The 27,844-nt window shown below is 38.2% G+C and overlaps 1 protein-coding gene across 4 annotated transcripts; it reads right to left on the bottom strand.

Annotated features, from left to right (window-relative positions):
* Nucleotides 1-243: 243 nt before the first annotated feature.
* epc1b (enhancer of polycomb homolog 1 b) lies at nucleotides 244-26,503 on the bottom strand. Of its 4 annotated transcripts, XM_079818882.1 has the most exons (16): nucleotides 26,169-26,503; nucleotides 25,297-25,381; nucleotides 13,448-13,607; nucleotides 12,780-12,925; nucleotides 12,445-12,480; nucleotides 10,385-10,591; nucleotides 10,155-10,303; nucleotides 9,676-9,820; nucleotides 9,302-9,460; nucleotides 9,135-9,224; nucleotides 8,890-9,038; nucleotides 7,389-7,753; nucleotides 5,689-5,813; nucleotides 3,753-3,885; nucleotides 1,951-2,299; nucleotides 247-1,532 (listed from the first exon to the last, which is right to left on the bottom strand). In XM_079818882.1, the coding sequence occupies exons 2-16, from the start codon at nucleotides 25,363-25,365 to the stop codon at nucleotides 1,460-1,462; spliced, it is 2,355 nt and encodes a 784-aa protein (XP_079675008.1). In that variant the 5' UTR covers nucleotides 25,366-25,381; nucleotides 26,169-26,503; the 3' UTR covers nucleotides 247-1,459. The 4 variants fall into 4 exon arrangements, with proteins under 4 accessions (XP_079675007.1, XP_079675008.1, XP_079675009.1 ...); XM_079818883.1 differs by lacking the exon at nucleotides 12,445-12,480; XM_079818880.1 differs by lacking the exons at nucleotides 25,297-25,381; nucleotides 26,169-26,503 and adding an exon at nucleotides 21,482-21,880.
* Between the last annotated feature and the right edge of the window lie 1,341 nt (nucleotides 26,504-27,844).

Raw genomic sequence — 27,844 nt, 5'->3', positions numbered from 1 at the left:
CGAAGGACTCAGACCTTGTTTGAAAGTCCAAGGATCCTCAACATTGGAACAGCCCTTCGACGGATGTCGATGACGTAGCATCCTCGGATCCTTCCTTGACATTGAGAAACGCCTAGAATTCCAGATGCTACTGTAAATTGCTGTGTGAATGAGACTCACACCTGTAACTAAATGCTGTTGTAAATCCACTAATTCAACAGTGTGAACAATGATAGTTTGGAAGAAACGCTGTATAACTGCATGGATGATGAAGAGAAAGTTGTAATTGTAAAAAAAAAAAAATACACAGTGAGTTATGCTGGTCAAACACTTAATGCCCTGGGTTTATTAAACATTTGTCATATAAGTTTCTTTTAAATTCATTCTTCCAGGTGGGACTAAAAAACACCTCAAAGATAGATGATGCCATTGGAACGGGCATTCAGATTGTGGTACATACAAACAACAACTACGAGTAGCCTTGTGAGGTACCGTCCTCTTCACAGAAGAGAGCTCATGCTGGCCCCACAGGAAGGGTGCCACCATGAAGTCTTACAGGAAACAAAATGTCCCTTTTTGTTCATTTTCCTTATTTTCATATAAAGTGGAATGATGATGATGATGATAAAGAAACATACTGAGATGTCACTGTAGTCCTCTCCCTTATGAACTACTGTTACACACAAATAACAGACAGGGGACATACAATCAGTCATCAAAAACAGAGGTAATAAAAATAAACCCATTTTTTTAAGTTTCACAAACCCCAAATGAAAAGGGTCTCAGATTCCAGAAAAAAAGACTCAGAAATCATACAAAAGCAGCATTGATTAAAAAAACAAAAAAAACAAAAAAAAAAAAACAATAGTGCTTGAGTGGAGTGGGAGCAGCCACATGAGAGAAAGAGAAGAGAGACAGACAGACGAACCCCTGCTGCTTTTCCAACAAGAGATGTTCACATACAACTGCTTTAGCTACACACACAGAAACCCAGGAGGTTACAGTGTATTAAAAAAAAAAAAAAATTAAAGGGGGAAAACAAAAAAACTGTAAACACCTCACAATAAATAGATAAAACAGCAGGTTTTGCACCATGCATGTGACACATTCAGATACAGTCTTACAAACACTTGAACATTCACAATCTCAGACACACACGCACAAACACTACGAAAATCGCAGTTTTTTTTCTGATTTTTTTCCCAAGTGCAAAACATCACAAATGAACAATTTCTGTATTCAAGTAATGTTATATACAAGGGGGAGTATTACAAATATGTATGTACATAGAATATTTTCCATATTTCATAATTTACAGATGTTGATATTTTAACAGTAACAAAATTTGAAAAAAAAAAAAAGAATGAGCATTGCAATTAAGTCCCAACGGCTGCCACGGAAACAGCGTCGCTACGATGCATAGCACCTAAAGGAGACGCCTCGATTGAGAGGTGGTGTGTGAACGGCTGAGGGGGCGGGGCTACGTGACCTCCATGGCGACTGTGTTGTCTGTTAGACTGTTCAACGGCGGTTTCTCTTGATCGTGATTTTCCCTGCAAGACAAATTCGATTAAAACAACGAATTATGTGACTTCAAATTAAACCCATTACTTTAAACCGGTAAATCACACTACAACAGTTTAAAAACAAAAGAAAACATGAAATGGCATTTGAAAGGATGCAAGGGGGAATTTGATTGTAACCGACCATGCTATAGCTGATTAAAACTCTATTTATTTATTTTTAAAGACAGTATAAATGCTTTAGGCCGGTCAACCGGTGCATCCCTAGTAAAGATTACATTTAACAGTAGAGACAGCACATATTTCTACAATTAAATCACACCCTTTCCAGTTTGATAATTGCATTAAACCATATCACAATTTGAGTTTAAAATTTAAACGAATTGTGCAGCCCTACTTTTAATTTCCATTCAATCAGGAATATTCCTTTGACACCACAGATTCTCACCTGGGCCCCATATCGAGGGTAGTTGACCCTGTGGTGACCTTTGGGATGGGCCTGTTGGCGTTGGCAGCGAGTTTTAGGGCAGAGGCGGGAACGGTGAGCTGACGCTGCAGCTGCCGCACGCTCAAGGTGCCTGCTGGTGAGGGCACGCTCACTCTCACGGCCCCGCCCACCAGCGCTTGGCCAGGGGCGGGGCCAGCTGTGCTGACGTGATGATTGGACGAGGAGGTTCCGTTGTTAGTGGTGGTGGTAGTGGCAGCAGCGGGAGAGGGGGATGAGGTGAAGGTAGGACTGGCAGATGGAAGGATGGACGACACTGCAGAGCTTGGGTGATGTAAGCTCTTATAGACTCCTGCGAAATCATAATTAAAGTTCATTAGTCAAAAATAAACCATTATATGCATTATATTGTACAAGGGTTCCTAAAAATTATCCATTTCAAAATTCCATACTTTTCCAGACTCAAATTTCCAAACCTCTCTGTAGATTTTCAGACCATATTAAACATAAAAGGTTCATATAGCATAATTTTCAGCTTTATATTTGGGATATAGCACAGTCATCTGTAAATATATATATATTTTTTTTTCATTAAATTTCTTAGTGACGAGACACTTTTGCATGCAGACAAGAAACTTTTTTTGTGCCCTCGAGAAAATTCACATGCGCTTACGCATTACGATTTGTAGTTTTATATATACAGCCCTGTTTCCACCGAAATGACCTGGAACAATTTGTCCCAGGAAACTTTTTTCCCCCAGAGCTGTTGCTGTCTGCGTTTCCATCGCGGTCTAAAGTGCCATGAAGATTAGTCCGGTGACATAGGACTGATCAGGACTTTCCAGTTCCCACTGGATTTCGTCCTCCGCATAGAAGCTTAATAATGCCTGAACCTCGTCGATGGTCCGTCGGTCTTATTTTTTTAACTCCTTTTAAACAATTTTTTTTCTAATAGCAAACAACTCACTGCACGCACCGCAACAGACTTTTAGGTTGAAATAAAATGTTGCGTTAATCCAACCAATCAGTATGTTCAACATCCAAGTCCCACCCAGTACTAATTTGCAAGCAGGGATGTTATGAAGGGAAATTTTTACCCGGAACTTCATTTAGACCCCGGTAGCTGAGGTCAAAACAAGCAAAGAGCCACCCCAAAGTCCCTAGTTCCTGGGGAAAGTTCCTGCGGTGGAAACGCGGCTTACTATAACCCATTTCCATAAGATGTAAGATGGTGCATCACTGCCATCTTACTATGAAGAAAACGAGAGCAAGAATGCACCGGAATTAACGGATCTATTTGCTCAAAATGTGGCTTTCCATAGGGTAGTACCTCTAATATAAAGGCCTAATGTCCAATTTAGCACATGCTCTGTGGCGGCAGAGAAACCATGACACAAACATGATGTGCATTGTCCCATTTGCGAATTTCAAGGTTCTCTTGGCTTTCGTAAGGCCAAAGATCAGCTTAACGCACACCGCAAAATGGGCTGATGGCGCAATAGGTGTCTGTGCATTGTCCTATATGCCAAGTTTAAGAGTTTCTTGTGCACACATGAAAGTTTGTATATTTTGTGATATTGTGAGGAAAACCCTTAAACGCCTATAACCTTAATTTTAGCATAATGAAAAAGTGCACCTTGAATTCATTCAGTGGTGTTTGATGATCACTAAAGAATCACTGAACAGCTTTTGATTTATTTATTTTCATTAAATTCTTAATTTTCTATTTTAGAAAGTGAAATAGGGGCAATAGCCTGTAAATGCATAGGAACCCAAAGTGAAAGTGTACAGTTTAAAAGACCAACCTGAGGCTGAGACGACTCCATTGACACCAACTCCCTCCTCTTTACTCTTCAGCGCCATCAGCTGGTCAGGAGTCACCAGTGCAGAGGCAGCAAACTGAGCACTGGCAGCATCTATCGTCTTTGACACCAAACTCTGATATAGAAAGTAAAAAAAAATTATAATAATTGAACTATATACATTTGAAAATGATAAAACAGCAGCTCTGTAAAGGTTGAAACTGGTTTATCCATTAAAACACATTTTCCATGATGTTGTGATCAATACTGGTGATATTTTAATTACAAGAAACGGCAGCATTAAACAAAACAGTGTAGTAGGGCTGTAACGATTTGACCTAAAATCAAATGAATCGATAAACTGAACATTTTACTTCCATTACGATTAATGAACAATTATTTTGCTTCTTTTTTTGCCCTCATAGTTAACTGATAAGGTTTGTACCATAAATATTTTCAAATATTAAAAGGTGGGATTTTTTTTTCTAATAAAAAAGTGCATTTCTTGTTGATTTTAAAATACTTGAAGGAAACTTTCAGCAGTTATTGTCTATGGGTCGTAACATTTCTTACAGATTTCTGTTTGTTCTAGCCGTTACTAGCCTGGATGCCAGCCGAACATAGCCCCGCCCACAACATTTTTACTCGGGCAGTTCAGTCTGGACTTGCTCCGTAGAGAAGTAATTATGCCCGAACAGAAGCTGTTCGGACCAATGAAATTGTCAGGGTGGGCTTTACACGATGATGGACAGATGATAAACAGTAACGTAATCATCCACGTCATCAAAGGCGCTTGGGTTGAATTTGTTCTAATCCTAAACGGAGAACTTGTTCATATATGCATTCACCTTCACTATTTCTCTCAGAAATGATGATCGTGTTGGTAAGTACTCTGTGTATCCTTAAATTCTTTTTTTACAACACCGGCAAAGTTCGTTTACACTCATCTTTTTCTTCTAACGTTAGGCTACTTATTCCAGTGTGCGTGCAGACAGGGTTGCCAAGTTATTACAACAAAACCCGCCCAATTGCTAACGTTCCTCAAAACTAGCCAAAAACAAGCCCAAACGCTTTCCAGGGGGGTTCTCCGGGAAAAAAAGGCATTTGGGGGGTAAAATATGTGTTATTTTGGAAGGACTGCCTGCTAAAATTCGCATTCCTGGGTCTGTATAACACATAATTGGGGTCGCTTCAACCCGTGGACTTGGCAACACAGTGCAGTTGAGTTCTGTTGACATTTGACTACAAACGTTATGCGTCGCTCGGTCGCTCCGTTGCTCTGATTGGTTGTAGGTCTATCCAATTGAGGTCTTTCCTGGTTCGGTTGAAACACGCCCCATAATCACAGCCCAACGGAGCAGTATCAGACTCATATTCTGACTAGAATTGAGTATGACGACGTCAGGCTAAGCCGTTACATCAGATACAGATAAATTAACCTTCGCCATCTGTGTGTGTATCAGCGCATATAAGAACAACTATTAACTTATCTGTATAAACTGTAAAACATAATTACCATAGTAATTCTGAGCATCCAGATTGGATAAAAAAAAAAAAGATAACTGCTCCTGAATTTTTCCGTGTGCCTGCAAACTGCACTTGATGTGACTGACGGGGCGGAGTCACGTGACTTAAACCGAAATGGGGAAATGACGTCGGTTAGAGGTTCTAAATTTCAGTTTCGAATACTTTTGGATTAATCGTCCAGCCCTACAGTGTAGTTATAAACACTATAAACCAGTGTAGTGTGCAAACTAATATATCCTCAGACAACAACTGAAGAAGGTCTTAAAATGTCCCATGTAAAGAGGACAACCATTCATTCGAAATCAGAAAGCTCATCAACAAATTCTTGCTCACATCAACATGTAGTGACATGATGTGAGGCACTAGAAAAGATTTTATGGACACTGGACATCTATTGTCACAGAAGACTGACCTGGGGGTTGTTTGTGGTGACGGCTGTGCTGCCGGCCCGCTGCTGTAGTTGAACCTGTTCAAGCTGCTGTTTCTGCATCAGTGTGAGCTGCTCCTGGTGCTGCTGGTACTGCTCTGCGGTGAAAGCTGCAGGAGACCATAGAGAAAAGATCAGTGATGTCACATCCAGGACATGACAAGAACGCAAAAACAGTTAATGGAGAATATTGACGTGGGCAATTAACATGATCGAACATTAAATTATACTAATGAAAGTTATTTTAACATTTCATAGGTGAACTCAGATAAGGCAAAAAGGTTTATGTACCAGAAGTGGTTTACAACCCACCTTTTAAAAGCAACTTAACTTCTTACAAAACTAGAGTAAATAAAAGGTTCTGCCTTGATAAAACAAATCTGAGATAAGCAGCTATACTAAGGATGATCCGATTGACCCTTTTCCCGATACCTGGGATTCAGTATCGGTTGATACAGAGTAGGGCTGGGACGGTATGGATTTCTTCTTACCGCGGTTGAAAAGCAAGAAATTCCCGCGGTTCAGCGGTAAACCGCTTTAAAGGGCTCCCGCTCGACTTTCGCGCACAGCCGCACACGCACACACCAGCGCAGGCAATTGAACATAATAAGGAACATGTTTATTTTACATTTATTTTTTCTAAAATAAAGTATGCCTCATTGTGTGGAAGAGACCGGAATCATTCTTTTGTGAAAGGCATCAGGCTTGACTTAAATATCATCTTCCTAACTTTGTAAAACAATTCACTACATGCGTGTCTGTATTATTTAATAAATAATTGTGCACCAGTGCAACAATGGCTTGGTAGACATTCAAAATATACTTGAGTCACGCTGACTCAAGTAAATATATACTATAAAATTAAAAAGACATTTATTTTAAAATGTATAGCTCAGCTTTTTAACGAAGCAGCAACATATGATAGATGGGACAGAACAAGAAAGGCTATTAATGATCTTTCATTGCGCAAAAGTATTGTAATATGAAAGGCTCCAATACAGAGCGGCACAGATCGCTTATGCGCATCCCGTGCGCAGAATGATGCGCTAAAAGAAACATGGAGTCACAGCGGCAGCTTCACATTGAAAAGTTCAAAGCACAAAGGGAAGAGATATTGATGCATAGTGTAATACATTTATGCAACAGTTTGCCTTTTCTTTTAACAGTTTTAAATTTCAGTTACTGTGCGCATGAAGAACAAATTATAGTGCTCTCTACTCCAGTATTGTGATCTAACACACCCGGGAGAAAGTGAAACAGCAATAACTCCAGCCAGATTAAGTCCTTTAATGCAAAACCATAGACTTTTATCTACAGATTAAGTATAATAACAGGAACATTGAATCATCGTGTTGACTGTCATAACCGAATACGACACACAGTTTGAATGCTGAATGAAGAATGACTGACAGCCGCAGCGGGAGTTTACCTGAACTTGAATATTCATCTGTAGCTCACATTAAACTATTTAATGGCTTCAGAAAACTTGGAATAGTGCACAAAACTTTATGGTGCTTTTTAATGTTTTTGTGCCTTTTGTGTGGTATAATAATAACAATAGTATACGCACAATATCAGATTTGGATCGGTCTCATCTGGCCAATACCCAATCCGGCAAAAAATGGCAGTATCTGATCAGCACACCCCTCAGCTATACACAAACTGTTTGGCAACAGTGGACTTACCTGGAGTGGGTGGAGGGGCAGGTGGTCTAGTGTAGGAAGCGGTGCCTCTCTGCGTCTGAAGCGTGCTGATTGGGCGGATGAGGAAGCCACGGCGGGGTCTCCGTGCAGACCAGTGCTCGGGATTGTCGGGATCGTCTGGCGGTGCCGTCCGAGGCTTGAAATGCCTCCAGCGACAGGCTTTGATATTGAGCAGGAGTTGTGTGAGGTCAGGTGAAGTGGAGGAGGGGGCAGAGGTATCTGTGCTGGTGTGTGAGGTATCCATGCTTGGCTGCTGGGTGGGAGACAATGATGGGAATGCGGGGGAATCCGGGTCCAGCCCATGATACACAGTATCCCATTCGGAGTGGGCTCGGTCCAATAAAACCCTACAAACAGATGGGAAAAAGAAATTCAGCTTGCAGAGTGAATATGGCTTTATATATATATATATATATATATATATATATATATATATATATATATATATATATATATATATATATATATATATGTATATATGATACTTAAAAAAAAATTAAGACAGCCGATAATAGAATATTTGAACTGAATTGCATTATATGCCAATTAATTACAATTTTCATTTACAAATAATTGCACAATATTTACTTAGAAATATCATTTATTTGTACTAACTTTTATATTAATTTGCACATATATGCAATTAACTGCAATAATATGACGTTATATTTGATCAAGTGATATTAAATTAAAATAATTTGTATTTTCTCAGTAAATGTTAACGTGATTAAGTGCAAATTTACGGAATTAAAATCACAATATTAATTGTGATTATTAATATGAAGATAATAAATGAAGATACTACAAATCCATCATTCAAATTATAATAATTAAATTGCATATTATAAATAAAGATAATTCATATTTGAATTAAACTATTTTCCAAGCAAATTTAAAACAAATACAATTTTATTAAAATCTTGGTCCCACTTTATATTAGGTGGCCTTAACTACTATGTACTTGCATCAAAAATAAGTACAATGTACTTATTTTGTTCATATTGTATTGCAAAATACATTTGCTGATATTAAGGTGGGATATGGGTAAAGTTAGGGACAGGTGTGGTGGTATGGGTAAGTTTAAGGGTAGGGTTAGGTTTAAGGGAAGTGTCAACAATGTAATAACAGAAATTAATTACAGATGTAATTAAATGCAGGTATTTTTAAAAATGTAAGTACAATGTAAAAACATGCATGTACACATTAAGTGCATTGAATCAAATGATTAATTTAAATGTTAGTAAATAGTAGTTAAGGCCACCTAATATAAAGTGGGCCCAAAATCTTTACATGCTCAATTGCTATGTAATCTGCATTATCTTTAAGATTTTTCAGGGCAAATAATTATGTGATTTAATTCAATCAAATGAACTGCAAATTAAAAGTTCTTAAAAATGACAATACAAATGAACTGCAATGTTTCATTTGAAAATATTTGAGATAATACTAACTGTAGTTCTGTTAGTTAAGTGGCTTAACTCACCTGCCCCCTCTGCCAACTCGTCGCCGTGCCAACCCCAGGCATCGCCGCGGGACAGTGAGCATGGTGAGAGAATAGCGATACCGCACATCTGCTACCCCGCCCTCAACAGGGTCTGACCAGGGCCAACCACTCACGAGTCCTGTACGCACCTTTGAGAGAAAATAGAGAATAATTTAATAAAACGTGGCCTAGACTGCAGCCTTTTTTGCTCCAATTAATGCATATTAAGATGCATCACAACGTACAGCTTGATATTGACAGCCTGTTCTCCTCCTGAACCCAAACACACCATCTGGATCGTTCTCCTCCTCGACCTCTGAAGAACCAGAGAACATCTGAGGAAATGAAAAGTGTGTTACAACAAGAAAGCCAAAAAGGATTTCCATGAGTCTGTGATTTAACGCGTGTGTACCTGTGAGAAGGGTTCATCGTCTGAGCTGGGAAAGTCATACTGATTGAGGTCTTTAGTGTTAAAGACTGCCGGGCCTGAGTGAACAGAGCCTGCAAACGGCAGTGGCTTTGCCTTCTTCTCATACTTTCGTTTCTGCCGTACAACCTCTGGCTTATCCATCTACAGCCGAACATTAGAAACAAATACACAAGCCATTTATTAAATACTGATCACTAAATGATTCTGTTGTACTTGAGTTTAACTGAACAAAAACAGATATTAAGATGATTTAGCAGAAGCAAAACACAAAATACATTTTTGAAATGCAACAGTGCATGTACAGAAGGGGAAGCCAACTGGCCCAGACATAGATCTCCAAGTGTGTGTTTGTGTACCTTGATCTTGTAGTCCCGGTCGTGTTCTGTGTGTCTGTACTGGTTGCTGTTTGTGATTGGGATCAGAGGGATGACTGGTTTCTCCAAAGCTCTCTGAGCCAAAACCTCTGCCATCACCTCCCCTCCGAAATCAGCCATGCTGTTCCTACTCACACACACAAACACATCATGAGCTCAAACAATACACACTCCAGGGATAAGCAACCTAAAATACCAGGAATTTCTTTGAAAGTGTCTGAGACTAATGGAAATATATAATATATTTCACCAACTAAATGTTATAATAAAATATAATATAAAATAATATAATATAAATATATTCACTATAAAAAGTTTTTTAAAGTCTGGACATAACAATTTAAGACCAATATTTTATTTAGTCTTATGACCCATTCAAACTTCCCGTTGCAATTTCAACACATTTCTTGATATAAGACTCTGGGACCACAAATGAGAAGATGCATAACATGTGCATGTACCTCTTCTCTACGATCTCCAGCGTGAGGTGCAGCAGCTCTCTCTTGCTCTTCTCTCGTCTCTTGATCATCTCAAGGATGGTGACGGCCCGGCTCAGGTCCCTACGCAGCTTCAGCATTTTCTCGTAAGAAGCTTCGTCGTTCTTCCGATTCTGTAGAGGAAGAAATCTTGTAAATTTTCTCTTGTTATTCTATAAACAGAGTCAATTCCTTGTTGAGTGTTTTCCTCTTACCTTTCGGGTCTGCATCTTCTCCGTTCGGCGCCTGAAGGCCACGTAGGGGTCACTGGTGCTGGAGCCGTCACGCTTCTCCTGTTTGACGACAGGGATGAGAGCGCCGCTCTGACACGCTTTCCTCTTCCTGCTCCAGTACTCAAACACCTCCTTTATCAGCTCATCATCCTCCTTTAACAGGAGTTTAGCCTCCTGCAAAGACACCGGCTGAGAGAAAGAATGTTTCTAATTAAGCTTCATATCAAGATAACAGGCTAATGAACATTAATATCATTAGTAGTGGTCAAAAGGCTGTCATGGCTCAAGGATTTTTTCTTCTTGGATCAGATTTTCACTTGCTCCTGATCATTTTACTAACGAGTTTGTGGTCACTGAATATGGTTTTTCTGAGGTAAATGTGACGTTACATGACATTGTTTACAAGGGTTTTATTGATGTCGCTCCGTGGTTGAAACACCAACTGGGCGATTACATGAGACATACGGATTTGGTAAGTTGCAATGTATCTTAACATACCTTCAGACGTTCATTCATGTTTATTTCACACTGTAACTGGTATTAAAGCGGAGGAAATTATGTGCTGTGCGCTGCCGCTTCTCTTGAACTGAGGATCTACAGCGATCTGTCATTCCACATTAAACAGCACCAAAACGGTATTTATTTTTTACATTTCGTAATAAAATGGACGTAATATTAAAATCGGAGACTTTGTTTCATATCAAAAGTAACAAAGCACAAAGATTATTGCGATTTTTTCGAGGGGCACTACAAAGTTCTGTTCATTCATCAACTGAAAACAGGATGCCAAATCGATTCTTAATGAGAATAGATTGAAATTGAGAAATCGATATTTTTTATCCAGCCCTAGTCAAATTACAATCAATTGACTTCAAAGTGTGCAAAAATGCAACTTCATTTGCAACTTCAACAACAAAAATTAAGTTGTTGGCTGCTGGTGTAGATTCTAATGTAGATAATATTGTTCTTGTTGTGAACGGACCTTAACTATCAAATTCAATGCATGTCAAGTCATTCAATGTTAGTCAGTTAAAGCAGCAGATTTAAAAAAAAAAGCAATGTTCAAAAGTTTGGGATCAGTAAAGATTTTTTTTTTTAAGAAAAATGTATACTTCTATTCAGAAAGGGTGCATTAAATTGATCAAAAGTGACCATAAAGACATCTACAATGTAATAAGTTCAACAGAACAACATTTATTTAAAAGAGAAAGGTTTTATTAATCAAAGAAACCTGAAACGATTTACTATGGTTTCCACAAAAATATTAAGCAGCAAATCCGCATATTAGAATGATTTCTGAAGGATCATTTGACACTGAAGACTTGAGTAATGGCTGCTCCAGAGTCTAGAATAAATATTTTGTAATAATTTAATTTGTAATATTTTCACAATATTACTGTCATTAGTGTAGTTTTTAATCAAATAAATGCAGCCTTGGTGAACATAAGAGACTATCAAAAACATGACTGACCCAAAAATCTTTGAAAGGCAGCAAGACTTCCATTCACAGAAAACACATGATGCACATGAACAGCTGCAGTAAGATGTGGTGACAACAACAGTAGGCCGATATCCCTATTGTTGTGCCCTGACTCAGTTCAAACAATAATAGGTCACAATTGACTCCCTATACATTGAAACAGATGGTGTGTTGTCCATTCACAAAGGCTGAAAATAGATCAGAACAAACTAATAACTGCCGATCAACAGGCCTGGCTTATACATCGGCCTATGAATAATCATTACCTCTACCGAGCTTACAATTTTACCCGTAAATCAGCTGCAGAACAAGAATGCCCTTACAGAAACACTAGTGCAGTCTAGGAAACAGTTCATGCATTCAAACAAATTGCTTTAATATGCTTAATATAAGCAAATACACACTTCATTTTCCTCAAGCAAGCAAAACATGTTATAGCTAACATCTGCAAATGTTATCAATTCAAAGCAATCTTGTAGTCTAAACTGCAAAGCATAGGGCTAGCGACGCCACGGTCATGGGTTTAATTTCAAGGGAATGCATAAACTGATCAAACGTATACCTTCAATGCAATGCAAGTCACTTTGGATAAAAGCATCTGTCAAATGAATAAGCAAATGTAAAAATGTTTTAATTACATGAAAAGCTATCCACTATTTATATTGTATTATTGTGATTTTACAGAATCCATGAAACCTTTGTCATGACCTGTTTCTACAAAGGCACTAACAGTCATCAAATAAAATCCATCTGACAAATCTCTGAAATGAACCTCTTGAGATCAAAACACTTAAACAGGCTCAAGATCAAAGACACAATTAAAATCCAAATCTAGAGTTTGCCTTTTTAATGACATCTACAGTTCTGACTATTCCCAGTTCTGCCCGCCTCTGGTACCTGCTGTCCGCTGCCTTTCTCCAGCCGGTCGATCATCTCTTCAAACTGCAGGGCCCCTACATCCATCTTCTTCTTCAGCTTATTTACAAATGCCTCATCCTCAGAGTCCAGGTCATAATCCGGCTGTTCTGTGTCCAGACTGAACGCTGTATGTTGCAAGAGTAGATTGGAGAGAGTAGGAAACAACAAGTCAAAACAGAACCAAAACCATAATAATCCAAGTTTTACTGCAGGCAAAAATTGGCATATCGCATAAAACATTTGCAAATAAAGCAGCGTTTTCATCCCATGTGTTGAAGAGAACCAAACAGTCACTTCCTGGGACATTAATGGAATATATCTGTAATAAAAATGGAAGCTGCTACAATCAGGGAAGCCATTGTGTTTTTCTCCCCCCTACATCATAAACGACAAATGCAAAAACGCTGTCATGTTGTCTTGCGTTCGTAGACAAACTATTTTATTAAATTATAAAATCAATGGTTTACCATTGCTCAAGTTGGTTTTGAAGGGCTCTTAAAAATGCTAAAAATTTATAATTTCCTGTTTTCTCCCTTTCCGGTCACAGCTCAGTAAAGTCAGTAGTAAAAGGCGTGAAGAACACACAAACCTCAAGCCCTTAATCTGAACCTGAGATATTTGGTCTGGGTAAACGCTGAATGACTCACGCTGTATGTGAATGAGCTGTTTGGGCATCCTGAAGTCCCCCGGATAGAGGGACTCATAGTAGGCGATGTTGCTCTCAGCTTCTGGGACCGGAATCACCATGTTGTCCCTCTTCTCCCCGTACACCTGCTGAGCAGAGATCGCCCGCTGGAGATGGTGTTCCTACATAAAGAAAAACAAAAGACAAGATTTAATTAAACTGAAGGTGCAAGTTTATGAGGGGTTTGGCTGAATGGTGATAAGTCATGTGACTAAATACTAAGATTATCATAAACACACTGACACCACTTTAAGATATTGTTTGGAGATTCACACTCATTTCAGGGAAGCATAAAGGACCAAAATTCATCTACACCAGCATATCAAATAGAATCTCAAATGGTAAAATATATATAAATATATAATAATTAAAAATTGTATTGAGCTAGCTAACAAAACAAATTATCATGCATTAAAAAAAAAAAAAAGCATGCACATTTTAATAATCTCATATTGAATACATCACGCATTACGATGTTGTTGGATAATTGCCAGATTTCACCAGTTTTGAGCTTCAGACTGTCTTAATGTGCATAATGGTTATATCTTCTATAATTAATAAATGATGCACACAAATGTAAAATATGGAAACAAGTACCGATGCATAAACGTGCAAAAGAATGCCTATATTAATACATACACAAACACAATGATATAAGCAAGACGGCTCTTAAAAGCATATTGTTGTAACTGACATCCAATTCATGAAGAAATAGCACATGATAAATGCAATACATCTCAAATAAGGGTGAGCACGAATAGCCAAATATTTGATTTTTTTTTGTACTTGTTATTTGTAATTATTGTTATTATTTTGCTACACATGTTGCTTTGCTGGCTGTAAATGCAGTGATATCGTAAGCGCACAAAAACTCATGTCTTCGTCTGCCTCTAGGCGCAGCAAAGTTTGGAATTACTTTGATCAAATCGATCAACATGTCGTGTGGAAACATTGTCAGGTGAAGCTGAGTTATCATAAATATCACCACCATGAAAATCACATGAAATCCAAACATCAGATGAATGAGGACAGCTGTCCATCACTGCATTCACGACGCGTTTAATAACAGAAAACAAAGCTCTGTAAGAAACTTCACTAAGCACAGAGTTATCTGCGTCCCTGCAACGTCTGTCAGTGGAGCGATATTCTTCGGTGGAAGAATATCCACCGAGCATGTGGATATTTTTTTTTCCCTCAACATGAACATGAGAAACAATATAAACACGATAACCATACGCTGATGAACATATATGTACATTCTGCATGATAACTGCCGCAGGATGCATTATTAGCATTTTTTTCAGTTTGCTCTGCTTCAGCTTAAATGCTTTTGTTCAATATATTTTGTTTTCAACCAAAAGAAAATCTTAAGACACAAAATTTAAGCTTGTGTACATTTGCTAATCATAAGCTTGTTCAGAAATGGTGACAAAAACCTCGTTAAAAATCATTTAAAATGTTTTTAATGAGAAATACAATAGTTTTGAAAATGCCCATCCCTAATCTCAAAGCATCGCAAAAAGTGGAATACATCAGTGCAAGAGCACAGTGGCCAGAAGATACAACAACAGTCAAACAGCACAGAACACTGATAGCGCAATAAACACTAGGGATGCACCAAAATGTAAATTCTGGGCCGAAAACGAAAATTCGGAATGCACTTGGCCGAAAACAAAACTAAATAATACATTAATAGTCAATTCAATTAAATCAAACTTATATAATCGTCAACACTCCAATAGCCAACACCGAGTTGTACAAACATTTAAATTGCACATAAGGCATTTACACAACAATAAACTGAAAAAACTTGTTTGTTTTCATGATTTATTCAAACAGCCTATATTAAATTATGAAGACATTTCTAACAGGTTAAGTAAAATATAGCCTAATGAATATGTAATGCAGGACATTTAGCAAAATGCTCTTCTCTAGAGTTATTGCTTCTAGCTACAGCTAACTAATGAGCTTATGGACTATATAAAATGGCTTTCTTGAGGTAATTGTGACATTAAGTGACATTGTATAGCCTACAATCTGTTTTATGGAGGTCTTTCCAGTGGAAACACTGAGTGTTTACATAAAACAGTCATTTTGGTAAGTTCTAATATATCTTTCAACATACCCGTTGGCCTTAACCCATGTTTATTTTGTGCTGTTTGTTTGTTTATTATACTAACAATACGGCTATTTACATGGCAAACACAAGGTCAATCTCTCAACCCATTAAATTTTAATTATTATATAGAACATATTAACTTGACATAAGATGGCAGAAATTCCAGTGTATCCCTACTAAAAACTAGGGATGCACCGATTCCATTTTTTCAGAACCAACCCGATACCAGTGCAGTTGTTAATAAAGTTCTATGTAGAATTTCTATACCTCAGTGTGTTGAACTGATAAATAAATCTTTTGTGTGTTAAACACAATCTACTAAATACAGACATCATTATAATTTTTTTTTTTTTTTTTAAAAGATCAATCTACGACAAAAATACTACTATAAACTAGATGGTGGATAATCTAGATTAGTGGATAATTCAGCAGCAAAAGTTACTCATGAGTGCACATTAATTGTATAAAATCTAAACATTTAGTGAAAAAACATTTAGTGGGGAACAAATAAAAGTGAATAAGTGCATTACTAAATCTGGTAAAATGTTACAAGTAAATATATTTATAGAAATAGGGCCTATATACCTACTAACAAATTAAAAGACATTAAATTTAAATGTATAGTGCAGCTTTTTAATGAGGCAGCAACATATAGATATGGCAGAACAAGAAAGGCTATTAATAACCTTTCATTGCGCAAAAGTATTATAATACTAAAGGCTCCAAAGCGTATGCGCATCCCGTGCGCAGGATGATGCGCTTGAAGCAACATGGAGTCACAGCGCACAGCGCTCTGTCCGCATTGAAAAGGTCAAAAAACAAAGGGAAAGATAATGCGTAGTTACATTAATACATTAATAGTAAAACATTAATATTTATCTACCATGCAATATTTTATTGAGTGTGTGAAGAACAATACAATCGCTAGTCCAGTGGTGTGATCTAACAGACACCCGATAGTAAGTACGGCTGGGCGAAAAATAGATTTTATCGATTAACTCGAATGTGTAGTTTACGTCGATTTGTTTGAATGAAAATCGGTTTTCTCTTTAACCTCCGCCGACACACCCCTCTGGCCTCCTGTAGTTCCGAATGGGCTCAGCCCGCCCCCCGTGCTTTTGCCATAGAGATACACCGCAACAAGGACAGTGTCATCTTACAACATACAGTGTCATTCGTAATTGGTTCGGGTTGTCCGCGTCAGTCGCAGAACAAACAATACCCCGCTGCAAAATGTGTTTGAAGTCTGAACAGAACCGCACTACTCGTTTGAGCTGCACTGAAGTTTCTCAACTCGGAGCAATAATAGACAGGGCAGCGGGAGCTCACACACAGGCCGATCTCACCGATACTACACAGCGCTGGGAGATCCAGTGAGAAAGCATTTGAATTCACCACCAAATTAATAACATCGCTACTGCGAGATCTAGTGGAAGTGTATGGGTGACCATGTCTGTCAGCCACCACCGAAGACCATTTTTGACCCAGGAAAAACCCTGGGGTTTCAGTCACAAATCACCAACATTCATCATGATTTACTGTAGTAACACCACATGGATTTAATGTTGTTGTCATTATTCATCTCAGGTAGGGCTGGGCACCGAACGGCGATACTTTTATGGTATCGAACGAAAAACTCTGATACTATATGTATCGAAAAATTATTTATCTTTCGGTGCCAAATTTCAGTTCCAAAAGCCAAGCTTTTGCCAAGCTTTCTTACACTTATAAAAGTGGATGCCGAGTCAGCGAAGTGCAACATATGTGATAAGAGTATTGCAACCAAAGGCACAAAAGGAAACCATTCTGAGACGAAATTTCACAAACTTTCGCGAGTGAATCACCGCCTGCGCGTGCTCTAATGCTCAAATGGCTTCACATCAGCGCATCGCATCTGCACTAAAATCGAACTGCACAGTTGACACAAGATTTGCCACTTGCACAATCGAGGCAGTGTCACATCACTAAAATGTATCATTTGCATTTATTTTTAAGTCTTGCCAGTGTTCAAACCGCTACACACACACACACACACACACACAAAAAGCTTGCGAGTACAAATTGCGCTGAAATGGTCAAATACACACAAATGTATGTACTAAATTACCGTCTTGACGAGTATGCACGTAAACCCTGTCGTGACTCGCGAGTGAACATTTGTGCAACTGCATGTAACCGTATCCGTGTTCGCTCTTAAAGTGACAGCAGTCGAATAAACTGCTGCTGTCTGAGTTTCTCTTTGTCTTGTGTTGTTTGATTAACCTTTATGACACTCACTGCTCTTGAATGACTAACTTTTGCAACCTTAAGTGTAAGGATTAAATCTAATTTAATTTATTCAGGGAAGACCAATATTAATTTACATTTGATTTCTCATTAAATGTCTTTGGTATTTCTTACCTAACATTATTTCTTAATGTTAGACCTACCTGAAAATGTGTTTTTAAAAACAAATGCACTGCATGATCAAATATTTAAGTGAGATAATTATATACATTTATATGACAAGAGTCACCTAAGGGGGGGAATTCCCCCATTGTCAGAAATAAAATTCAGGCCCTGAATGAATGTCTGAAATTCCCTATTAATAATTCTACATGATAAAAAGAAGGCTTCAAATAGATCGGTATCGGCAGATACTGCTTCCTGTGATCGACGATCGGCTCCAAAAATCCTGATCAGAGCACCCTTACAAAAAGCACAACCAGTTTTATTAATAATGTTACCCTGAGTGAGAAGTGTTACCAGAATTTGTTTTAATTTAGGTGAATTTTTTTTTTTTATAAAATAGATTATTTCTTGAATAATCACTGAAGCTGTTGGTCAGTTCAGTGTGAGACTATAAAAGAACAATGGTAACCTATATTTAATAAGAGCAGAATATTTACATTTTCCCTCAAATTTTTTGCACATTACTGTTAATAAAAGTTAATTTTATCCGCATATCAATTCATAAACCTTTGATATGTATATTGTATATTGCAAAAGATATGGTGCCTATATATAAAGAAGACGAAAAAAAATGATTTAAATTGTAAATCGGATTTGTGAAAAAAATGTAATGACTTAAATATTCATCTGTACCTCACATTAAACTATGGAATGGCTTCAGGTCACTTAATATAGTGCGCAAAGCGTTAATTATGCTTTATAATGTTTTTGTGCCTTTTGTGGGGCACTGGGGCTTAACAATAACACAGATTATTAGAAGCACAGTATCGGATTTGGATCAGTCCTGTCTGACACCCGATCCGGCAAATAATTGTGGTATTGGATTGGCGCATCCCCGCATCCAGTGACACTGCGGACACTTCTCGGTTTTCAACATTGAAAATAATAAATGTTTCTTGAGCACCAAATCAGCATATCAAAATGTAGGGCTGCAACAACTAATCGATAAAATCGTTTATTATCGACTACGAAAATAAATCGACAACAAATTTAATTATCGATTAGTCACGTCTGCAGTTCAGTATAACCCATTTCTGTGGACAAAACACTTATGGAAAATAGGGGTACACAGAGCGGCTGCTCTGGGAAAGGTACATGAGCCAAGTTGTTCGAAACATGAGATTTGTATTTATAAAGCACTTCAGACTAAAGCATTTACAGTGTCTTGCCCTGTCATGCTTTGACAGGTGCGTGTCCTGTTTAAAGCTTCTGACATGCGTTTCCTCAGCGCATAACTTGAATGTTAGAAAGTCCCAGAGTTATTTCCATTTTGCATATTCTGACAACAAGCATCTTGTTAAACATCACAGATTTCAGTGAACGAGTGTCAGTGTGTGCATGTCAAACAGACAGAGCGCGGTAGAATAGGAATGCAATAATTCTCGATTCAGCGAAAATATTTGACTAAAATAATTTTTTTGTTTGTTAGAAATGAAGTGTAGGTTTAAAGTACTACATGTTACAAGTAATCATTTATGAGAGCAGTAAAGGCATTACTGATAAAATAGCAAATAAATGTAATATAATTACGTTCAGACGAGTAAATGCGTTTTCCTAATACCTCGTACAAGTTAACATTGTGCTTTGTTTATTTTTAATTTTGTCATTTTAATTTCTGCTTCAAAATGGTAAGCAATCAGTTGATTTTAGGTTAAGAATGTAATGTTTGTATTTAAATCCTTTTTGGCATATGTACAACATAGCCTACATAAATACATTCACTACATTTGTTTTCAGAGGCTTTATATTGGGCAGGATATGGAATAAAAGTTTCAAAAGGATTCATTTGAATTTAAAAATATATTTTTAATGTATAATAATTTATCATCGATTAATAAAAATAAAAAAACCAATTATAAAATTATCGTTAGTTGCAGCCCTATTATGGATCATGTGACGCTGAAAACTAATGCAAGTTATGTAATGCGAGTAATATTTTAAAATAAATCCAAATAGAAAATGGTTATTTTAAAATTTAATTCACAATATTGCTGTTTTTGCTATATTTTTGACCAAATAAAATGCAGCCTCGAGGAGCATAGAGACTTTAAAAAATAATGAATTACTCCAAACTTTTTAATTTACCACATCAACCGCTTGATATAATCCAGTGATAAAAAAATCCACATTGACAAACCACTAAACGTTGGTCCCTGATACCCCATTATTATGAACATTAAAACACAGTGGGACAGCAGCACATACACTCGTCTGGCATCTCACACAAACACCATAACATGAATAGCCTTGACACCTGTCCCAGGGTGTTGAAGTTAACACCACCATCTAACATTTTAACACATTCACTTTTAGACAGACATGTTTACTACATGCATATTATTTCCCCCAGCACATTTGCACACATTAATAAACCAGTGTGGAAAGCATGAATAATTCTCATTCAAGACTTGTAAAAATCAAAGATGTGCAACGTGAACAATGTAGTTTAAAACATGTTGCTTTATTTCTTTGATTTTATGCATAAAAACAACAACTGAGAAACTAAACAGATACAAATACACAGACAAATGGCATGGGGGAAATAATTTATGTTTAATGAATCAGATCTAAAGATTTCCACATTAGTAGTTGCTGAAAAGAGACTGTGCTTCATTTCATGTGTACTATTTGCCTGTATGATGCTGTTGATCTACAAATGAAAGAGATGTCAAGAGCTTCAGTTGCCCGCCTTGAGAAAAGAAAACAAGGCCTCATGTGCACCCCTGCCCCAGTCCAACCGATCACTGCATACACCTAAACAGACCGGTAGGGCCAGACATGCTTCCTCTGTCAATTCAGAGATTCATACACTAATGCATTCACAATGAACATAAATGTAAGTGCCTCTCAGTGTATCTTCATTAAGAACACATGCAATTTAAAAAAATATATATATATAAAATGCTTTCTCTGACACAACAGCTTTTCTGACCATAATACGATTGCTCTTTAGAAGAAGAAAAAAACGTCTTTGCATGGACACTTTGAACAGTTTAAGTATGAAATAAATACTGCACTGATTGTTTTGCTGCTGTTAATTGGTGATTTCTGTTTAAGGGTGCAGAGATTGGTGCCCCCTTTGGCCCAGTGCGCGTTATTGCACCTACACGGAGCCTTGAGATAATCAACAAAATGGCGGCTTTCCCCGTGGTCACGTGACTCCTTTGTACTCCGTAACCCGTCTATCGGCAAAAATACTGCGTAGTAATCACACCCGAGGTTATATTTGAAGAGAAAAACGTTTAATATTTGGGCCCAATATACTAAACATCGACCGTATCGGACGGTAGCTACAGATTTGACGCGTTTCTGCAGGAGAAATGGCGGCCATTTTGTGTACACTGGCGCAGAGAGGCAAGGGACGCGCCTCTGACAAGAAAAATGAAATTATTTCCAAAATACATGATTCTAAGCAATAAAACGTACCGATTCCTCCTCTTTCTCCATCCCCGTGGGCATCTGTGGTACTGCCCGGTTAATAGACGCATATTCGTGCAGGTCGGGCAGGTCCTCGCAGCGGAAGACTGGTAGAGGCTTGGAAGCGTCCAGCGCCCGCGCCCGAAACGACAGTTTACTCATTTTTCTTTATATTTCGAGATGCAGCATAAATCTATCCGATCCCCTAATGTTCCCTACTGGTCCGATTAAAGTTCTCATGGATGATGCCGGTTCGGTGTCCAGCAGTGCACGGGTCGCTCGGTGGAGGTGGCGGGGCGAGCGGAGGCGCGAGGCCGGGTGTCGGTCGCACTCTCTCGGTGTGTGTTTCCAGCGCGCTCCGGTCCCTGATTCCAGGCTCAGTGCGCCATGGCCAACATGGCGGACATTAAAAACACTCTTTAACGGTTCGCTCGTGTTGGGCGGCCCAACCCCCCGATCCCAGATCAGCCATTCCCACATGGGTTTACAACGCATGCGCCTGTAGCGCGAAGAGCAAAGGGGGGAGGGAGTGAAAAACACTCCCATACCTTTTGCAGAGCGCGCCTCTTTAAAACATCTCTTTGCCCGCTGTACATTAGCATGTATATAATTTTAGGCCTAATTGATATTAGGACACAAAAAGGGTAAATAGACTAATAACGTCTATAGAAAGCGTCGATTAATACTTGGCTGCTGGTTCTTTTCTAATTTTCTACTCAATCCACAAGGTAAAACAGGTGACCTAATGACAGAAGAGACACTATTTTAGTTCATTTCGATTCCTTCATGTGTTGCATGCTGTATTGTTGTGCATTTCAAAAATAAACTTTGACCTGACAATAGGGCTGCACAATTAATCGAATTTGTAATCGTGATTACAATTACAGATGCCACAATTATGTAATCATTCAATAAAATGTAATAAAAAAAAAAGTCTGTGTACTTAATGTTTTTTTTTTCTTTCCACAGGTTATCTTAAGTTTTTTTCCCCATTGTTTTTATTTTTCGATTTAGTATAACATTATAATACCATGTATATTTTTTTTATACTTTTTTTTATTTAAAGAAACCAAACCAATGTATTTTTTACTTTTGAGGCTTAATGCTAGGCTATAGAAAAATAAGTCAAAGTTTTTCAGGAAGAGTGTTTTCAGCTTGTTTTTTTATATATAACAATGTGGCATGCAGTCGCTTCAAACAATGGCATAAAGCTATTCAAAACATCATTCAATATAAATTGCGATCATCGTAATTAATAAAAATCGCAATTTCAAGGGAATAAGCGACAATTATGATTTTTGTCAATCGTGCAGCCCTACTTGACAAAGACAATTTCCCCAGCTACAGAAGCTTGTTTCTTTTACATTTTTGAAAAATAAATAATAATATATTATCATATAAATGTTAAAATATACACGTAATGTCATAACGGAACATTATAAACATCTTTACTGTCACTTTTGATAAATTTGCTGAATAAAAGTATACTTTTTTTTATACTTGACCCCAAACTTTTGAAAGGTAATGTCGGTGCATATACTTGTATATTTATCTATGCGAGGACTAGTTTGAGTTTTAGACAATCGGCGTGAGGACAAAGAGTAAAGTGAGGACCTTTTGGCTGGTCCACACTTTCTGACACCCCTTTAAAGGGCTGTTTGAGGGTTAAGACGGTTTTAGGGTTTAAGGCCGAGACACACCAAGCCAATGGTTGGCCACCCGTTGGGTAATCTCGGCCCGTTTTGAGCATTGGTGGGCTTAGTTTTGAGGTGTGTTCCGCACCATTGGCTCTAGGTGGACGCCAGTCGTCGGTGAGGACGAGAACGAGCCAGTGCAAGAGAATAAAAGCGTAAGTGCTGAAAGCTAGCAAAGAAGTCAAAACGGTACAGATGGAAGGCTGTTATAATTTTATGCCATCTTACCTGAACATTCAAATGCATGAATATGTTCATAATAACATGAGCTGACTGGAATGAAGAAAGTGATCAGTGTGATTGATATTCAAATGGAAAGCAAGCGCGGCTTTGTTTACGGTTTGTATATCTACAGTCCTATTTTCAGTTAACCTTTTTGAAATGACGAAAACAGACTATTGATACCTGCTGATATAGACAGATATTTACGAACACACGGGCAAAGAAAGCACATGCCTTTAGGTGTGTTTAAGTACAGTGTTTGAGACGCCGCCACTGCGAGGCAACAACACGGTAGGCTTTAGTTGCCGCTAGTTCTTTAACGTTGGCTTGGTGTGTCCCGGGCTTTAGGTTAGAATTAGGTTAAAGGGATAGTTTACCCAAAAATGAAAATTAGCCCATAATTTACTCACCCTCAAGTCATCCTAGGTGTATATGACATTCTTCTTTCACACTAATAAAATCGGAGTTATATCACAAAAGTCCAAGCTAATCCAAGCATTAGAATTGGATTCATAGTTGCTCTGTTTTTGAAGTCCATAAAAAGTGCATCTGTCCGTCAAATAACGTGCTCCACGCGGCTCTGGGGTGTTAATAAAGGCCTTCTGAAGCGAATCGATGCGTTTGTGTAAGAAAAATATCCATATTTAAAACTTTATCAAGTAAACTTTCGACCGACCGCCTTCCCTGTTCAATTTATGGAAAGATTGTTGAAAGTTACCCTGCCGATCGAAAGACTAACGCGACCAGGTCCGCTCGTCATGACGTCACGTACGCATCTTGAGTTTCACTTTCAACATTCAACACTTTTCCATGGAATGCGGTCGTTCGAAAGTTTACTTGATAAAGTTATAAATATTAATATTTTTCTTACACAAACACGTCGATTCGCTTCAGAAGGCCTTTATTAACACACCGGAGCCGCGTGGAGCACGTTATTTGACGGACAGATGCACTTTTTATGGACTTCAAAAACAGAGCAACTATGAATCAAATTCTAATGCTTGGATTAGCCTGGACTTTTGTAATATAACTCCGATTTTATTTGTCTGAAAGAAGAATGTCATATACACCTAGAATGACTTGGGGGTGAGTAAATTATGGGCTAATTTTCATTTTTGGGTGAACTATCCCTTTAAGGTTAGAATAAGGCACTGCATTATATGAATGTCCTCACAAAGATAAGCATACATGTGCGTGTGTATAGCCATATATTTTTTGACCAAGTCGAAAAAGCATGCAAATGTTTGTCATAAGAGTTTGATATAGAAGTTATGCAATCATACTTCTGAAGTGACATTACATCTCTAGATGGATGAACGTCTGGTTTGTGTCGTTGACCTAATTCATGAGACTTTGCTTTATTAAAGTACTACTTATCAAATTATTTGACAGCTGCATAAATGACACCATTTCCCCTTGATTTTCACAGGGACATCAGGGAAGCAATGTAGCTTGAATACAAGACATGTGGACCTTGTGTAAATGCTGTTCAAAGAAGATGACAAAGCCAAAATTTTCCTTGAAAAGGAGATTTATCCCCAGCTTCATCTTAGTGATGTTACAGCACAATCTAAGAAATATTATTCCTACTGGAAACGACAAAGACAAGTGCCTCATGGCGGTAATGAGACGCCCACAAGATCATGTTTCACTGCAAAAACATGCACCATTCACCTTCTGTCTGCTAAAGCAGCCCTATATACTCTCTCCTTCACTTACATCATAATAAGACCACAACACATCAAGTAACAATAAAACCTCCAGATTTAACAGCGTGGAATTATATATATATATTTAAAAAAAACATGCATCAAGATTATATGATGTAACCATATGTGTTTAGTTTGATTTGAAGGGTCTAAGATAAAGCACCTAAGAAGATATGATCTAGCACAAGTGTAGTTTTACCTCCACTCCCAGAAGACTGCCATCGCCCACAGGGGACCCGTCTGACCCTCCAGAGGGATAACAATCCATCCGGCACCGTCCATCCCTGTCACACACATTGACATATGAGCATTGACCATGAACATACTCTTGACCTCAAGGGTGACGGTGTTGCCATCTCTAGGACAACAGCCAAATTATGACATAAGTGCAAATGCACACAGCTTTCTTGTACCAACAAAGGGACAGTGCTGTGTGTTGTTTTCCCCTATTAAATTAATAAAAGACTAATCTGCAATAGCGCCACCATGCTAAAAGCATGAACAATAACGCATTTTCGGTCGCTTCGCGCAAATCCATTTGACCGTTCACAATTATGTCACTTCAAATCCGGATTTTACGTAAATGAACAACGGGCGCTCGTGCAATATGAAGCTCGCGGAGCGGAAGAGAATGTAAAAGCTGCTCGGCTAACCAATAAAAAAATATCTGACAGGACGAAAAACGAATAGTGGCGAGATTTTAAAGAGGATGACACGTAGACTCGTGGTTAATGTGCGGAGATGATGCGGCCATCCGCAGTCAAACCTTCTGCAGATATTTAACCTGCGCGAAAAGTGCTCCGTCGTCTTTGTTTCAACCCACAAATAGCGAGCGATCATAAAATTCCGACATTTTATCAAAGAGTGTAGTTATCAAGGAGAGTCCTAATTTAAGGAGATATTTTGAGTTTATTTTCCAGGCTGATGTGACAATGTTGTTGGGAATATGCTGACGCTCGCCTGCCAAGTTCACAGTTTGACTCGCTCATTCAGCAACCCTTTATGTTATTAAAACGACATTAATCGATCAATCCACTTTAAAAGGGAGGCAGGCATATAGTGAAGACTTACCAGCACTAGATACAGAGATATCCACGGGTCGGTCCTGAATTTGCCACATTTCAATGTTTCAGACGGCGTAACTGTGTAACGCATCAAGGTGGTGTTTGGCAAACAAACGGCACAGTCGTCAGACATACTGACTGTCTCTCTCTCTCTCTCTTTCTCTCGCCTTTGCCTTCCGCTCGACACGGCGATTAAAGAATCTCCTCGGTTAAATGAAGACAATGCAACCCCGTTAAGAGATCCGGTAGGGAAATGAAGGAGTTATTTGCGTCAGATTAAAGCTGTAAGCAGACCCCGGGGAGAGTCCGAGACTGCCACAGGGTTAATAACTTTGCAATGGCAGCGAGACGCCTCCTGATTGGTCAGTGAGTGGCACCAATCACCTGTGGGAAGCTTCAGGCATATGATCTAAATGGCAGCATAAGAGAAGCTGTGGCAGAACTGATTACTGCAAAAAATAAACCTAACCCCTTCTATTGTCTTCAGATCATTTATGACAAGGTGTCGGTATTAAACAATACTTTAAATACTGTGTACTTTGTGTTAGCAGGGTTTAAACTTGACAAGAGTATCAATACATAAACAACAACCAAAAACAAAACTGTTTCAATTGTTCCATTTGTAGTCTGTTTTGGGGGAAATCTGAGTCAAATTTGAATAACCATATGGCCTTTACACGTTTTGTGGCATTTAGTCCATATGTGTTTGCTTTAAAAACCGTTCACACTAAGAATGTCTGTGTCCGAAATCGCATACTCTCTTGAGTATGTAGGTACCTATTTTGAATAAGTAATTCCTTCACAAACATTAAAAGTAAGTTCTGTAGTATGAATGTGTAGTATGAATGTAATCCAAACACTACATTCGCCATGTTGTCATTATCATGTGACCTACAAGGGTCAGTTGCACTGCTTCACTGTCATTCAGAAATCCTCTCCCATGGCCTGATGGGATAGTAAAGTGTCCATCATATGCACACTTTAGTAAATCTGGGTACCTTTTGCCTACTCTTTCATACTGTGTACTGTGAATTTGGACATACTTCTTTTGTCACATACTGTTTTTCGCCTCCTATATAGGTAGGGTGACCAAACGTCCTGTTTTCCCAGGACATGTCCTGTTTTCAAGTCCTGTCCTGGCCCTAATATAACAATTTTCTATCCATACAGAGGGGGTATACTTTAAATGTATTGAATTTAATAAGAGTATCATTTGAGTATCTCATTGCCGGGCCGAGTGTCCTGGTTTTCGGTAATCAAAATATGGTCACCTATATATATAGAGAAATATGCAATTTCGGATGCAGCCTATAACTCCATGTCCACGGCAGCAGTACAGCGGTTCTGTTTATTATAAGCGCATATTGCAGTAAAGTCGTTTAGTAATTTAGTGCGACTGTTAAAACTTTATAGTTATCATCCTTGGTTAACAGCCCTTAAAGGGATAGTTCACCCAAAAACGAAATTTTTATGTTTATCTGCTTACCCCCAGGGCATCCAAGATTTAGGTGTCTTTGTTTCTTCAGTAGAACAAATTAAGATTTTTAACTCCAACCGTTGCAGTGTGATAGTTGTATAATGCATGTCAGTGGGGATATTTTAGAGTATGAGAGCAATGAGAGTAAAAACACATAGACATACAAATCCTTATTAAACCATGCGGCTCATGGCGACACATTGAGG

The sequence above is a fragment of the Gobio gobio genome (assembly GCF_949357685.1).
Source record: "Gobio gobio genome assembly, chromosome: 6".
In the NCBI taxonomy this organism is placed as follows: domain Eukaryota; kingdom Metazoa; phylum Chordata; class Actinopteri; order Cypriniformes; family Gobionidae; genus Gobio; species Gobio gobio.
The sequence above is the reverse complement of the archived record's forward strand: the minus strand, read 5'-3'. Positions and strand labels throughout refer to the sequence as shown.

What these genes read in the sequence shown, in the direction of transcription:
- epc1b (XM_079818880.1), bottom strand. Translation starts at nt 21,634, where the DNA reads ATGAGTAAACTGTCGTTTCGGGCGCGGGCGCTGGACGCTTCCAAGCCT. An exon ending in TGGAGAAAGAGGAGGAATCG is followed by an intron (nt 13,608 to 21,481) that starts GTACGTTTTATT and finishes TTCTTTATGTAG; the next exon opens with GAACACCATCTCCAGCGGGC. An exon ending in ACCCTCGATATGGGGCCCAG is followed by an intron (nt 1,533 to 1,950) that starts GTGAGAATCTGT and finishes TTTGTCTTGCAG; the next exon opens with GGAAAATCACGATCAAGAGA.